Below are 17,279 nucleotides of genomic sequence, written 5' to 3' on the forward strand. Positions count from 1 at the left end.
GAGCAGGTAGTGTCACAGTCACACAGCTCCAGGGACCTGAAGGTTGTGGTCCCACCCCAGGTGTCTGTCTGTGAGGAGTTTGGTGTGTTCTTCCCCTGGAAGGACTTCCTCCAAGTGTATGGAGAGAGATCAGTCTCAAAATACTTTTTAAATGCGTAAATGTTAATCCACAAATAAAACACAAGTCACCAATATGTTTCACTGTTCACAAATGAACACATCCCAATCTGTGTCTCACAGTCTGCAATTTGTACAAATACAGTTACATTCATAAGTACATCTTTTTGGTTTTCATAGATATTTCACAATTTTATGCAAAAATAAATAGATTTAAACATCTATTAAAACATTTAAATTAACATTGCAAATATTAGTAAAATCGAAGTCTCGAATTTAAAATTTATTTGTAAAATGTAGAATCTGCGTTTGTGAATCAAGTCACTCACGTGTTTTCTGTGACGTGCATTTGTTCATTTCCATAAACAAACATAGCCATGTGCTGAGAAAGAGCACATGACCGGGGAAAACAGACATGACGAGACGAGGGCGTGACAGATGCCCCCCCCATGAACGCGCAACTCCCGGGGCGCGTACACCTAAACCCCCCAGGAGTTGGCACAGGAGAGGGCACGGAAAACAAGACAGACTAAGACAACGAACCATGGGAGACAGGACTCAGGACAGGACGGGAACAGACACAGGAGCTGGGGACACGACAGGACCGAATATCTGAGACGGGACATGAGACATGACAGGTGACTGACAAAGGGTGGCAACAAGAGATTGGAACGGACTGGACAGGACAGGAGTGGACACATGAGACTTGACAAAAGACTGGGGTTGCACATTAGACAGGAACTGTGACAAGACAGGGAACTGAACAGGTTTGGGGACAGAAGACTGGACATGTGACAGGACAGGGGACTGGAGTGGAGACAAGGCAGGTGACCGAACACTGGACGGATACGGAGACTGGACATGGGCAGGTGACAGAACAGGGGACTGGAATGGAGACAAGACAGGGAACTGGACCGGAGACAAGACAGAGGGTGGAAATGGGGACTGGACAGGACTAACAGGGGACTGGACATGAGACAGGACAGATGACAGGACTGGGTACTGGGAATGGACGGGAGCAGAGACTGGTGACGAGACTGGTGACGAGACAGGGGACAAGACACTGGACCGGACAGTAACGTTAGACTGGACAGGGGTATGTGACTGGACAGAGGCTGGATGCTGGGACTTGACAGAAGACAGGAAAGGTGACATGACACTAGACTGCAACGGGGACTGGACTTGAGACTGGACAGAGGGTTGAAACAGGGACTGGACTGGACTAACAGGGTACTGGACAGGACTAGGCAGGGGAACAGGGACAAGAACATTTACAGGGACTGACACAAACACAGTGACCGGGACTGGGACAGAGACGAAGGCAGACATAGGTACAGGGACAAGGACAGAGACAGGAACCAGAACAGGGACAGACAGGGGAACCAATATAACAGGGGGGTGCCCAGGACTGGCAAATGTCTGAGGGGCAGTCTGAGGAACCAGCCTGGGCACAGTTTTGGGGATCGGCCCCGTAGTCCTAGGGACCGTCCCTCGGACACGACCAGGAGCGGCCGGAGCCACAGTCACAGGTGGAGGGAGCCGCCATTCCGAAGACAGGAGGCCCTGAGACGACGTCCACGGAGACAGGGGAACCTGCGACGACGTCCACGGAGGCAGGGGAACCTGCGACGACGTCCACGGAGGCAGGGGAACCTGCGACGACGTCCACGGAGGCAGGGGAACCTGCGACGTCGTCCACGGAGGCAGGGGAATCTGCGACGTCCTCCACGGAGACATGAGAGGCGCGCGCCGTGCTCACGAAGACAGGCGCGGCAGGTGGCGCCGCGTTCACGAAGATAGGCGCGGCTGGAGGCGCCGCGCTCTCGAGGACAGGCGCGGCTGGAGACGCCGCGTTCACGAAGACAGGAGCGGCCGTTGGCGCCGCGTTCATGAAGACAGGAGCGGCCGTTGGCGCCGCGTTCACGAAGACAGGAGTGGCTGGAGGCACCGCTTTTACGAGGACAGGAGCGGCCGTTGGCGCCACGTTCATGAAGACAGGAGCGGCTGGAGGCGCCGCTTTTACGAGGACAGGGGTTTGTGCTGCTCGCCGGGCTCACGCTGGAGCTGTAGAGGGTTTAGGGGCTTTCAAAGGCGCACCCATTAGATCCCTCAGAGGTGCGTCCCTGTTAGCCCCACCTCCGTCGCCCTGAGGTTGGAGGCTAACAGCCCCTACCCTTAACCCCCCCCAAAAAATTTCCCCGGACCTAAGGGGGTAATCCACCGTCGAGGGGGGGACTCCAGCACGCTTCTTCCGCCGACTCTTTCGACTCCTGCTGGCGCAACTACTTGATTCACGAGTCGACTCCTCCGGTATAGGAATCGGAACAGCGCCAGGCAGGAGCTGGAGCTGGTGACTCCATTCCGAGGCCGCTTTCAAAGCCTCCCCCACAGGATCTTTGGGGCCTGTACGGAATGGAGTCCGGCGAATGGCACACCCCTTAAGATAATAGTCCGTGCTAGCTGCGTCCATATATCGGTTGCTCATTCTGTCAGGAACGCGGGGCGGACTGACGGAGTGGACGCACACGCTAAAGCACAGATAAACTTTTAATAATAAATAATAACAAAACAAAGAGACTTTTAACAAAAAGACAAGAAACGGGGATCCAAGCAGGGCAAACGGGACAGACAGACTAAAGAACTAAACGACAGAGGAAATACAACGACAAACTGGAAACTAATAACGGAGAAACTTACAGAGACAGACAGACTTGAGTACACGACTGACATGACAAAGTACAAGAGAACAAATGACCAACAAACAGGAAGTGCCGGAAGGGGACTTAAATACAAGACACTGACGAGACGCACCTGAGACAGATAACAAGGGGGCAAGGTAACAGATGACAGACAAGGAGGCGGAACAAAGGCGGAGACTAGAACATAAACAAACATAGCCATGTGCTGAGAAAGAGCACATGACCGGGGAAAACAGACATGACGAGACGAGGGCGTGACACTCTCTTGCGTGTTTTTGGATTTTGAGACTTTCCTTTCGCATTTCACCCGATCCACACACAAATGCAGTTTGATCCACAAATGTGGCCAGAAGGCGAACAAGCCACCGACAATAAATCACTGACAATAAATGATTTATTTGTAAGTGACCTAATGTTAATAAGAGCTCCCCCTGCTCTGTGTGTCTCTACTGACCGCTGCTGTCCACTGTCCACTGTCAGCATTCACACACGCTGACAATCTTTGAACAGCACAGGAATGCCTTAAACTCTAACAAAGTCCAAAAGCTTCTTTCCAAAACAGCACATGTGTTCTGGAACCTGAAGAGGCAATCTTTGGAAATCAACAGGAACTTTCCTGGTTCCTGTGTCTTTAGCTCCGCTGTATAAACAAATTCATCTCAAATCTAACAATGTTTTTGGGGTAAAATCAAAATAAAACATAGTAAATTTAAAGTAAACGTTCCTCTGTACTTTCACTGTTCTTGCCTGAGCACAGCAGAAAAATTAAATAGAGATAAAACAGAGCTGAGCAGCAGTGATAGGAGAAGCTCTGCACAGTAGAGAAACAGAAATTCTCAAAGTAGTAAAGGCAGTGAACTGTGTCTGAGAGTGTGTAGTGATTCTGAGACTCTGACAATAGTGGAGACTACTCTAAAATTATTTAAACAAACAGTGAATGGACATTTGTTTTTGTTTTTTTTATTTTTTAAAGTAAAACCTCAACCTACACTCACTTCAAGCCGTAGTGGATCTGTACTGAGAGGAAACCCAGTGACTCTGTACTGTACACTGGGTCAGTCTGCTGGATGGACCTTCTACTGGTCCAGAGACACACAGAGTCCTGAGATCAACACCAGCTCCTCCATCTACACCATCAGCTCAGTTAGTGACTCTAATGGAGGTCAGTACAGGTGCAGAGCTGCCAGAGGACACCCAGTCTACTACACACACTACAGTGATGCACTCTGGGTAAACGTCACTGGTGAGTAAGAGACTTTCACTAAGTGATGATATTTATTGCTATTAGGACTGAACATGTAATGATTTATATTTACATCACTACACACACAAATAGTCAACATTATTCAGAATTCATAACACATCTTCCTTCCACAGCGTCACATATTTATCTGTGAGTTTATGTCAGGGGTCGGGGTGGGATATGTTTATGAAAAGAAAAATTAGAACATATTTTAGACAGAGACACAATACACAGGAAAGAAAATGACAGAGAAATGACTGCTTTTAATGAAACTAGAGAAGTGAACAAACGAGGAAGAAAGATTAAATTAGACTGTGTCTCGACTAAACAAGTTTAATGCAGCAGCTCTTATTTTATTTATTTAAAGGTGATGTGTGAGTGCATTTTATTTGTGTTTGTCATTTAATAAACCTGTGTTCCTTTAAACATGAATAAAACATGAGGCTCCAGTTTTATAAACAACATAAACCTAAACAGCTCTGACGCCCGTCATAAATATATTTATTACATAATGAGATAAAAAATGAATAAATAAATCTACAGTTTAACTCCAGTGTAAAGGTGGAGAATAGGATTCTTTACATGAGGCCAGTTTTTTTTCCTAAAACAGCGTTTATCAAACTTTTTTCAGTCTCTACACCTTTCCACAGTAAAAAGTCACTTCAATCTAAAATGTATTTAGAAACGTTTTCTCTGCATCCGTCTGACAGCCTACACACACCACAAGTGACTATTGACACCATGAGAGAGAGAGAGAGAGAGAGAGAGAGAGAGTGGTAAATATGACTTACAGTCAATGGGAAATCTGAGCATGGGACTGAATGGATGAGAAAAGCTCAGCTCACACAAATACGTTGTAGAGAAGTGTAGCAGAATTTCAGTGGCACAACTTGAAACTACTGTGTACTCATTCTCCAGAGAGATCCAAAACCTATCCAAAGCCATGTCTTGAAATGTCATTTTTTAATGTGCGATCTTCACTGATCTCTGCCGGTCGCAGTCTTTTGAGTTTACAGTTCACATGAACTCCAAGGGTCACAGACCCAGTCAAACTGTGGAAAAGACTCAGACTGACAATAGTAACTAAATCTCTCGTCTGAGAGATAAGCTCAGAAAGTGTGCTGCTGTTTAAATATTCACTGCACAAAGGAAACATCTAATACCCGCCCTGTTCCACAAATGAGCGCCAGACTTTCAGTTATCCGTTTGATTACGGAGCCGTTCTTTTAAAAAAAACGCTTAACACAACTCTCATAAATCATCGCGAGGTAATGAAGGGAGAGAGAGAGAGAGAGAGAGAGAGACCACACACTCTCTCTCTCTCTCTCTCTCTCTCTCTCTCTCTCTCTCACACACACACACACACACACACACACACACTGCAGGCTATTTATGTCAAACTTTACTTACTCATGTTTGAGCGCGGCAGGGAAAAGGCATGAGAGACAGATTATGATGATAATACAACCCCAATTCCAACGAAGTTGAAGCATTGTGTAAAACATAAATAAAAACAGAATACGATGATTTGCAAATCCTTTTCTAACTATAATCAATTGAATACACTACAAAGACAAGATATTTAATGTTCAAAGGGATAAATTTAATTGTTTTTTTGCAAATATTCACTCATTTTGAATTTGAGGCCTGCAGCACGTTCCAAAAGAGTTGGGACAGGGACATGTTCACCACTGTGTTACATCACCTTTCCTTTTACCAACGCTCAGTAAGCGTTTGGGAACTGAGGACACTAATTGTTGAAGCTTTATAGGTGGAACTGTTGTTGTAAGATATATTTTGATTTTAACTTTGGTACCTATCGTTTTTATTTTTATGTCAGTAACGTAAGAATATTTTTGACTGCACCCCGACAAAGCGGCACCCGAGTTGAGGACGTCCGCCCTAAAACACCTTTCACTGGTTGGTTCTTTGGAGAATCATTTTGTGAAAAAGCTATGCACATTTTTTAACTTTAAAGAACATCCAGATTAAAGGCAATGTTTCAGTTAAAGGTATTTTCTATAATTGTTATCGAAGCCTAGAAATATTTCACACAAAATTATAACGGGTAAATCTTTAACCTGATATTATTTAAATTTAATGTTAACATTTAACAGATTTCCCACTGAACATTTCCATTCCAATTAAATAATATATTATTTAAAATAATTAATTATAATTATGTGACTGTCTTTGAGGCGTTTGGTGTGTTCTCCCTGTGTCCACTTGGGTTTCCTCTGGGTGCTCCGGTTTCCTCCACAGTCCAAAAACACACGTTGCTAGGTGAACTGGCTGCTCAATGGTTTCTAAAGGTATAAATGTGTGAGTGTGTGTCACCCTGCGATGGACTGGCGCCCCCTCCAGGGTGTGTTCCTGCCTTGCGCCCAGTGGTTCTGGGTAGGCTTCAGACCCACTTTGACCCTGAACTGGATAAACAGTTACAGACAATAAATGAATTAATTAATGATTATAAAAAGGTAAATTCTTAATATAATCTCACAACAAACTCATTTCAATAAGTGTGTCATGAACTGTGATTTCATATATTGTATTTTTACAGATAATCCTACAGCTGTGGTGTCCAGTATAAAGCCTGATGTCCATGTGTTTAAAGGAGAGAATGTCACTCTGAGATGTGACATAGAGGCAGGAGGAGACACTGAGTGGAATTACATCTGGTTTAAAGATAATAATGAACTAAAGCAGTTCAGTAGATCACAGGAGATTACAGTCCGCTCTGTTACAGAGTCTAACAGCGGTAAATACACCTGCAGAGGGGAGAGGAAAAGTGACTCTCAGAAGTCAGAGATCAGTGCTGCTGTTACACTGACTGTGTCTGGTGAGTCTGTGGGTTTGAGGTGTATTTTCTTGTTAATTATACTGTATGTAATAATCTTCTCCCTCTGTATAAACGTGTTTGTGTCTGTTCTATTCTCCATGTCGTCTGTGTCAGGTGAAGCCCAGGCAGTATTGAGTGTGTCTCCACAGAGCTGGCTGACTGAAGGAGACTCAGTGACTCTAAGCTGTGAGGTTAATATCTCCTCTAAAGGCTGGACGTTCAGCTGGTACAGAGCTGTTCCCTACAGACAAGGTTTAACCCAAATTACAGATGTTCATGGTAAAGTGGTGTATCCTGTAGAGCTCCTGTCAGACAGCAGAAGAGGAGCTGGAGGCTCCTACACTCTCAGTCCTGGTGCTCTGTATCACACAGGAGTTTATGTGTGTGGAGCAGAGAGAGGAGAACCAGCCTTTCACACACAGTACAGCAGTCCACAGCCGCTATGGATCACTGGTGAGGAACTAGAGCCAGTGAAGAATATACAGTCAGAACAGTCTCACTACACTTCTGTTGATTTTTACAGTGAAAATGAGTTAATGTCCTCTACAGGAAACAGACTTTATTACGACACTGAGTCTAAACACATTGCTCAGGACACATTTTCTGTTAAATTCAGCAGATATAAGAATTAATAATTAACTGTGCATTAAAATGTGTGAATGTGTGTTCTCTGTAGAGGAAGTGTGTTTATACTAATTTAGATTTTAAAAGAGCTGCTCACACTCTTTGCCTGTGTCTACAGTGAGGGGACACAAGCTCTCAGACACTTCTGTTTCTGTTATTTAATATAAATCCAGTGCATATATTCATTCACATGCACACAAATGATGTAATTTTGACACATGAATATGAGAAATGAGTATTAATTAACAAGTAAAAATCTAAAAACCTGTAATCAGTAATACAGTAAATACAGACACTTTATTAAATATTGTTGATGTCAGACATAAAAGTTGTACCTTTAAAATAGGAACATTTCAGAAGAAGACATTTCTATTTTCAGTGGATGTTAACTAAACATGACTTTACTCCAAGTGATTTTGGATCAGTCACTAACACAGCTCCAGGGTTCTGGGGTTTTGGGTCCAATACCCAGTTTGGCAAGTTGGTGTGTTCACTCAGTATCTGTGTGGGTTTCCTCTGAGTGCTTGGGTTTTCTCCCACAGTCCCAGAGCAAATGTTGATACACTCTTATAAAAATTAAAAAAATAAAAGGACATATAAGTCCTGGAGATGAAGTGGAACGTATGAAATCAACACAATTTTAATTTCCACAATTACATTACAATAAGTTACAATTATGTTCCCTGATTAAAAGTACAGAACATGAACCCTTGATGGTGCCACCACAGTGACCGTGTTTTTGACAGTGTAGGTGGACTGGCTGTGTGAGTCTCTCCACAGGTGTAAGTGTATGAGGGACTGTTTGAGTTTATCTAGCACTGGAGGATGTATTCCTGCCTTGTTTCAAAAGATAATGACTTCTTCCTGTACATCACCAACAATGTCTTTACAACAATGTACTAAACTTATTCATTTTTTACCTTCAGATTTTTTTGGTTTTTAACACATTCATATTTTAAACATATTTAAACATTAAACACACACACACACACACACACACACACACACACACACACACAGAGTCTAGGAAGACTAGACGGGGAGACTCATGTAGTCAGTTGTGTGAAGTCAGATTCCCACCAGACTCCTGCATGTTGTTGTCCAGCTGCTCCACAACAGAGGAGTTGAAATGTTGAGCATGTGAAGGTTCAGAGCTCTGGCCAGTGCCTTAGAGATTAACACATATCTGGTCATGTATTACGACAAAGTAAAGTGCTTTATGTGTGTTTGAAGGGGACATATGCACTGGAAGTGTGATTTATTATTAAAATAAATGTGTATCTTTCTCCTCAGTGTATTTTATTCATTAAACCAGTTCCTTCTGTGGACAGTGTGTTTCTGAAGCATTATGTTAATATTCAGCAACGTGATACACATCCGTCTTCTGTGTATTTTCAGGTAACTCTCCTCCAGTGTCTCTGATCATCAGTCCCAGCAGAACTCAACACTTCAGCACTGACTCTCTCTCACTGAGCTGTGAGGGACACAGAGACTCTGCTGGATGGAGAGTGAGACGATACACACACAGTGAGAAGGTGTCCAACTGTTCTTCAGTTCCAGGGTTTACCTGCAACATCAGCTCCCTCTCCACATCAGACACTGGAGTTTACTGGTGTCAGTCTGAATCTGGAGAGAGCAGTGATCCTGTCAACATCACAGTGCACAGTGAGTCTCCACTATTCTCATCAATAATAGGGGCTCAATACAGATGACTACTGAGGTTTTGAAAGATATTATTTAGCTTAATTTTTCAAGCACAATGTAATAAAAATTTAAATACAGACACGCTAAATACCACAGCACACTTTTACTCCTGTTTCTATCCTGCAGATGGTGATGTGATTATGGAGAGTCCTGTCCACTCTGTGTCTGAGGGATATTCTCTGACTCTCCGCTGTTTACATCGCTCCACAAAGTCCTCACACCTCCCAACTGATTTCTATAAAGATGGAGTACTTCTCCAGAACCAGACGACAGGAGAGATGACCATCCATAAAGTCTCAAAATCTGATGAAGGTCTCTACCACTGTAAACACCCAGAGAAAGGAGAGTCTCCACGGAGCTGGATCTCAGTCAGAAGTGAGAAACAGCTTCATGTAATTTAATGCTTTCTCTAACTCTACAGTAAAGTATTTAACTTTAAATGATATTCTCTATATTTCTCCACTCTCAGGTTCTGGATCTGCTATTATAATAATAGGAGTGTCAGTGGGGGGGACTTTTATCTTGCTCCTCATTATCATACTGGGCTGGTTCTGCTGTTACAAGAAAAAAAAAGGTTTGAAAACAATTTTTGGACCTCATGGTCAGTGTATTGTGAAGATGTGACTGGTTGGTATTTTGTGGCTGTTGTAGTAGGTTCATTTAACAAGCTTTTATTTTGGATGTTTAAATTGTTCATAAAGAAAAGTTGTCAAACCCTGAAGAGTTGCTTTAAGAGTCATGTTAAAAAATACAGATAATTTATTGACATTAAGATATAATATGGATCCCTTCATCAAACACATGCTTATTGTAACTAATGAACCCAAGTGAAAAAATGTGTTTGTTTTTACTGTGGTGCAGGGCCTCTTTGTCCCTTTGGAAATCAGCAGAAAACCAAACAGAGTGAGAATCTGTGGATCTCAGGATCCTCACCACAGCAGGCTGGTCAGTTTGCAGTGTCAGCATACACACTAATGTTCACTTTTTACACTAGTTACACAGTCTCTGTAGAAGATCATTTACCTTTTGTCTCATGGCATTACTGATAAAACAGGACCCAGCTGTAGTTCATATATTTAATAAATTATATTTCACACATGGGGCGGCACGGTGGTGCAGCAGGTAGTGTCGCAGTCACACAGCTCCAGGGGCCTGGAGGTTGTGGGTTCGATTCCCGCTCTGGGTGACTGTCTGTGAGGAGTTGGTGTGTTCTCCCCGTGTCTGCGTGGGTTTCCTCCGGGTGCTCCGGTTTCCTCCCACAGTCCAAAAGCACACGTTGGTAGGTGGATTGGCGACTCGAAAGTGTGAGTGTGTGAGTGAATGTATGTGTGTCTGTGTTGCCCTGTGAAGGACTGGAGTCCCCTCCAGGGTGTATTCCCGCCTTGCGCCCGATGATTCCAGGTAGGCTCTGGACCCCCCGCGACCCTAAATTGGATAAGCGGTTACAGATAATGGATGGATGGATTTCACACATACAGACCCTACCCAGAACTGAGCTGGAGAAAAGGGAGGTGAACACTGAGAAAGCTGGAAGATAGTTCTGGGTAAAGCAGTCTCTGAAGAGTTGAAGGGGTGGGTGGGATGTGAATATATTTGTCACTAGAAACTGAGGAGAGAAGGAAGGATTTGTAGAGTGTAGCAAGTTTAGGAGGGGTTTTGGTCAATCTCCTTCCCCCCAAATTTAATTAATTTAATAACTCATTTTCAACAATATTAGAGTTTTAATGTTTTTGTTTATTTAAAAGAACAGTAAGATTTTTTTTTAACAATGTGATGTGAAAATATATTTGAGTCACATATAAACAGCATCTTCGGTTGTAGACGATCCTGCAGCTATGTCCAGTGATGTAATGTACGCCAACATTGTGACTAGTAAAAAGAAAAAAAACAAAAAAAAAGGTAAGGGAAATATTAAATGATTATGTTGTTCTTTGCAATAAAATAAATGAAAAAATACTATTTTCATATGTATTCTATATAAAATGTTTTTTGTTTCAGATGCAGTGATAAAAACAAGTGATGCGACATATTCTGAAATTAAGGTGAAAAATCCAAAACCCCATGGAAAAGGTATGAATTGTATACAGCACTTCATTAAAAACTCAAATACAATTATTCTCACAAAACCTTCCAAGTTTTGTTTACACAGAGTGAAAGGTTTAGAGAAAGGTGAATTAAATATAATTATAAATAATTGGTTGAGGGCGACATTTGGATGTTGACAGAAGAAAGACAGTGGTGACAGAAAGCTTCTGTTCTCTTTCAGAAACCGAAGCTGAACCCAGTGATGTGACTTACGCTGATATTGAACTGAAGCCAAAGAAGGAGTTAAAGAAAAAACAGAACAGAGGCTTTATGTTTAAGGGTGAGTTTAAAAGAAAGTATCTGAACATATTAAGAGCAGAACTGTGCTGTTTGAGTTTCTTTGTTAAAAATGGCATTTAACACGAACACATACTTGATACTAATTCAGTGACTGTGTGCTGCAGGGAAAACCACTGCAGACGATGACACCATTTACTCAGACGTGAAGCACACCACAGACTGAGGTAAGATGAAATCATAAAGTTTATCACTGTTCTGCCTGACAAGTTTAAAATAGTGCTGTTAAGTACAAGGCCACTGTGTTTGAATGACACTCTCGGGGAGTGGAGGTGGTTGTACGTTACGTTGGGATTTACCTGTGGTTTAAAGTGGTTTTCTCTTTTTAGGTTTTTGAAGGAACCTGTGCTGGTGCCAAACTCCAAACAACCTTTTGTAGAATTCCTGATCCAGGTTTTTAGGAGCGCAGACAGAAGAGGTCAAGATATCAGTATATTCACACTTTAAAAGTAGTTTTGGTACCATCTTTATAACAAATGCTCTCTCTGTATTTTATATTAATGAAGTGAAATGTTTTCAGGGTTTTTTTTATTATTATTTAATAATTACAGAAGTTTAGAAATAATCATATATTCAAAGCTCTGTTTGAAACCTTTGTGCTTGTGTTTTATTATTTGTAAAATTAATATAAAAATTAAGGGGGTTCCCAAAATGTACAGCATTATAGTCACTGGACCTTTCATCACGAGATCAGTTCTATCCCCAGTGATGCCTCAGTCTTCTGGAGGCTGACAGTATGGAAGCAAATCTGTCTCATCAGACTTTGAAATATTACCACCTTTGAATTTGTAGGACCGAATTATTTTTTTTTTGCACTGAAATTATGCATCTGAAATATAATTGCTCTTGAATAGAACTCGTGAATTTTCAAGAACACGTTTTCACTGTTATTATTGAAGGTTAATAAATTCAGATAAAAAAAATTCAAGCTCAAAAAAATTCAAACAATATATTTCGAAGTTGCTCAAATTCGGTAGACGACACCAAAATACATTCATTATCTGTAACCGCTTATCCAATTTAGGGTCGCGGGGGGTCCAGAGCCTACCTGGAATCATCGGGCGCAAGGCGGGAATACACCCTGGAGGGGACTCCAGTCCTTCACCGGGCAACACAGACACACACACATTCACTCACACCTACGAGGCGCCAATCCACCTGCAACGTGTGTTTTTGGACTGTGGGAGGAAATCGGAGCACCCGGAGGAAACCCACGCCAACTCACAGACAGTCACCCGGAGCGGGAATCGAACCCACAACCTCCAGGCCCCTGGAGCTGTGTGACTGCGACACTACCTGCTGCACCACCGTGCCGCCCTCGATACCAAAATACGAGTTACAAAGACTTCAGATACACATCCGGGACACCAAGGGTGAGCAATCGATTCTTTTGGATTTTCTCTTTCACCTTAAATGCTGCATTAGTTGCATTCTGTCGCCGCTAGATGGCGAAATATAAACACAACTTCTATACCGTGGAAAAACTACACGTTTAGCTTCCATCCATCCATCCATTATCTGTAACCGCTTATCCAATTTAGGGTCGCGGGGGGTCCAGAGCCTACCTGGAATCATTGGGCGCAAGGCGGGAATACACCCTGGAGGGGACGCCAGTCCTTCACAGGGCAACACAGACACACACACATTCACTCACACACTCACACCTACGGACACTTTTGAGTCGCCAATCCACCTGCAACGTGTGTTTTTGGACTGTGGGAGGAAACCGGAGCACCCGGAGGAAACCCACGCGGACACGGGGAGAACACACGTTTAGCTTCCTTCCGCGGATATTATCTCTTTATTTTCAAAGTGTCTCAAAAATCTGAAAGGCTCAATAAAGACACAATATAACAGACTATTGATATCCTGAAATTTTACTTTGGATTTTTTTTTGCAGTGGCCATGAGAACATGTGATTTGACAGAATGTGGATAATATCCGCGGAAGGAAGCTAAACGTGTAGTTTTTCCACGGTATGGAAGTTGTGTTCGTATTTCATCATCTAGCGGCGACAGAATGCAACTAATGCACCATTTAAGGTGAAAGAGAAAATCGGATGTGTACTCTGAATTTTTTAACTCGTATTTTGGTATCTGAATTTCGTCTGTCGAATTCGAAAGCAACTTCGAAATATATTGTTTGAATTTTTTTAGCAAAAAAAATCAGTGCTACAAATTCAATGGTGGTAATATTTCAAAGTCTGATGAGACAGATTTGCTTCCATACCGGCAGTGAGAGAGGATTGGCCTCACTCTCTGTGTGAGTGGAATGACCACCCCGTCTCCCCCAATCACAGAAACAGCCAGAACTGACATCACAGATCTTTAATCAGAAATGACTAATGATTGGGGAGAACATTGGGATAAAATAATTTTTTAACAAATGAGGGGTTTAATGGTTAGAATTTAAATGCAGTTTATTTTCATTTATTATTTTCTTAAATTACATCTGAAAAACAATGTACAGAAATGTAAAGTTTTATCATTGATTCATCTCTTTGTCTTTTCTGGTGGATTGTGTTTTGTATTTCAGTTTCTTCTTTCGTCTATTTTTGTATTTTTTACAGCTCACTTCTAACAGTTTATAGAAGTTCTTCACATTTGGACATGCCTCTTTCCAAAGACAAGAAATAATATTTATATTTATTTGAGGAATACCAAATACCAAGCTTTTATATGTGTAGAAAATTATTATATCCTTGATCTGAGAATCAGAAATTATAACAAGCCTGAAAAGGTATATCACTGCATCCTTTAAAAAAGTCTTGTCTCTGTATGATATTTAATAAAGGCATGGTCTTCTGTGAACGTGAAACGTCAGAATAAGGCAATGAGAGTACAGCATAATTATTCTATAAACATTTACGTATATTCAGTGTATTATAATCTGTTGGATGAACATTTTTAAATCAATTAATTCAAGCTGAAGTTTCATGAAATTATACAATATTTTACATTTGTTTTTTCTACAAACATGAGCATTTAATCCACTGTAATAAAAGCTATGGTGATGTATTCTTTTCAGCTAATGACCAGAATTAACATGAATAAATATAATCTAACCAGAATACTGCTTCTGTTCTGTTCATTATTCAGAGAAATGACTCAGCGTTGATCAAGGGCCATATCAAGCGTCAGTAAAAATGTTAGACGTTTGCGTTATTAAGGCTAACTTACTCCATTTACAGGCGTAAATAAATATATATTCCTTTCTAACTTTGCAGTTTTCACTGCCTTTATAATCCTATGCGCCCTTTACGTTGGTGTGGATGTTACTCGGATGTTAAGCAACAGAAGACAGATACAGTTCAGAGTCAAAAGTGACGACATCAACAAACATGGCGGCGGTGGAGGAGGTGCTGATAATATAAATGTTCTTACTGCAGCAAAGTCAAAGAATCAACAGCGATTTAAAACAACTGTGGTCTGTGAGGCCATTAAATATTGTGCGTGTAAATGGAGAATTATTTTCTCTTATTTTGTCAGAGGTCGTGTTTCTTTGGTATAATCGGCTGCACTGACCCCGCGGTTTCCAGCGATAACTGCTCCGTTCTGAACGTAAAGTAAGTTCTCCAAGAACGTGCACAAATGCGGACGAAATGAACGCAGAGTGCGGACAGAGGGCCTTTAGTGAAAAAGAAAGAAGCAAACGTGCTCATAAATTCAGAGAAGTTAAAATATCAAAAACTGTACAAATGTTGCTCTGGATTCCCAAAAATAATTTGCAGTCTTTCGAGTGTATGTAACGTTTTAGAGCATTTAAAACTTCTAGACAAAACACTTCACAAACCACAATTTCAGCTTTTCACAGGAATGTCAGTCTGTATAATCATTATAAACTATCAAAGCAGGAATAAAGATTGTAGGAATAACAGTCTGTGTTTACACCATTACTCTGTTCTCTACAGTGTTTTCACTGTTGTTCTGCAGATGGTGCTGTGATTCTGGAGACTCCTGTTCACTCTGTGTCTGAGGGAGATTCTCTGACTCTCCGCTGTTTAAATCGCTCCACTCTCCTCACACCTCCAAGTTGATTTCTCTGACCAGTGCCTTAGAGATTAATACATATCTGTTCATGTATTACGACAAAGTACAATGCTTTATGTGTGTTTGAAGGGGACATATGCACTGGAAGTGTGATTTATTATTAAAATAAATATGTATCTTCCTCCTCAATGTGTTTTATTTATTAAACCAGTTCTTTCTGTGGACAGTGTGTTTCTGAAGCATTATGTTAGTATTCAGCAACGTGATACACATCCATCTTCTGTGTATTTTCAGGTAACTCTCCTCCAGTGTCTCTGATCATCAGTCCCAGCAGAACTCAACACTTCAGCACTGACTCTCTCTCACTGAGCTGTGAGGGACACAGAGACTCTGCTGGATGGAGAGTGAGACGATACACACACAGTGAGAAGGTGTTCAACTGTTCTTCAGTTCCAGGGTTTACCTGCAACATCAGCTCCCTCTCCACATCAGACACTGGAGTTTACTGGTGTCAGTCTGAATCTGGAGAGAGCAGTGATCCTGTCAACATCACAGTGCACAGTGAGTCTCCACTATTCTCATCAATAATAGGGGCTCAATACAGATGACTACTGAGGAGTTAAAAGATATTATTTAGCTTATTTTTTCAAGCATAATGTAATAAAATTCAAATACAGTCACAATAAATACCATAATATACTTTTACTGACTCCTGTTTCTGTCCTGCAGATGGTGCTGTGATTCTGGAGAGTCCTGTCCACTCTGTGTCTGAGGGAGATTCTCTGACTCTCCGCTGTTTAAATCGCTCCACAAATTCCTCACGCCTCCCAGCTGATTTCTACAAAGATGGAGTACTTCTCCAGAAGCAGACGACAGGAGAGATGACCATCCATAAAGTCTCAAAGTCTCATGAAGGTCTCTACCACTGTAAACACCCAGAGAAAGGAGAGTCACCTCAGAGCTGGATCTCAGTCAGAGGTTTGCTGCTTTCTGATTTATGATTTTATTAAACAATAATCTCTGTCCTATTTTATAGTGGTTTTAATGTGTGTGTGTGTGTGTGTGTGTGTGTGTGTGTGTGTGTGTGTGTGTGTGTATCAGGTGTGTCTGTTTCAGAATCTCCATTCTCAGTTCTCAGAGTGCTCAGTAGTCTCATGGTAGCGACTCCTTATTTGATAACCTCCATTGTGCTGGGGGTGAAATGCTACAGAGCTCGAGGTAAGAACTCAGTCTTTCAGTCGTCTCTCAGTTTCTGTGAATCACACATTTCTTTATCAATCTTTAACTGAATCAGAACATCTGATCAAAGACTAATGTGCTGTGTTTATTGTGTATTTCACAGTTAAACCTGATGAGGTGAACACACCATACGCAGTGATAGAAGCTGGAGCATCTGACTGAGTGTTTGATACAGAGTTATTATAATGTGTAGTACAACGGCTCATTTAGAGACACTCAAACAGAAAGGTCAGAAAAGTGGCTTTAAACAGCAGTTCAGTGTCCAGCAGCTTCATTTCTGCTGTTAGTGAGTGCAGTTGGATTAAAAGCAGGTGATTCAACTCCTGAGACTTTAGCTTTATTCGAGAAAAAAAATCATAAATGTTATGTTATTTTGTGGCGTACAAATGACTGATTGCTTCTTTAAACCCTCTTTAAAAATTTTCACCAAGGCTTTTCAAGCT

At 41.7% G+C, this 17,279-nt stretch overlaps 1 protein-coding gene across 1 annotated transcript in view; it reads left to right on the plus strand.

Moving 5' to 3' along the window:
• Positions 1-16,998, plus strand: part of LOC136666277 (Fc receptor-like protein 5) — a 34,973-nt gene extending 17,975 nt beyond the window's left edge. The window contains exons 3-14 of the mRNA XM_066644377.1: positions 3,790-4,059; positions 6,620-6,898; positions 7,013-7,351; positions 8,921-9,187; positions 9,353-9,608; positions 9,691-9,800; positions 10,088-10,171; positions 15,541-15,639; positions 15,892-16,158; positions 16,327-16,575; positions 16,729-16,815; positions 16,940-16,998. Of these exons, the coding sequence (XP_066500474.1) occupies positions 3,790-4,059; positions 6,620-6,898; positions 7,013-7,351; positions 8,921-9,187; positions 9,353-9,608; positions 9,691-9,800; positions 10,088-10,171; positions 15,541-15,639; positions 15,892-16,158; positions 16,327-16,575; positions 16,729-16,815; positions 16,940-16,998 (2,366 nt within the window). The remainder of the gene's footprint in view (positions 1-3,789; positions 4,060-6,619; positions 6,899-7,012; positions 7,352-8,920; positions 9,188-9,352; positions 9,609-9,690; positions 9,801-10,087; positions 10,172-15,540; positions 15,640-15,891; positions 16,159-16,326; positions 16,576-16,728; positions 16,816-16,939) is intronic.
• Positions 16,999-17,279: the final 281 nt, after the last annotated feature.

Source organism: Hoplias malabaricus, chromosome 14 (genome assembly GCF_029633855.1).
Source record: "Hoplias malabaricus isolate fHopMal1 chromosome 14, fHopMal1.hap1, whole genome shotgun sequence".
Taxonomy (NCBI): Eukaryota; Metazoa; Chordata; class Actinopteri; order Characiformes; family Erythrinidae; genus Hoplias; species Hoplias malabaricus.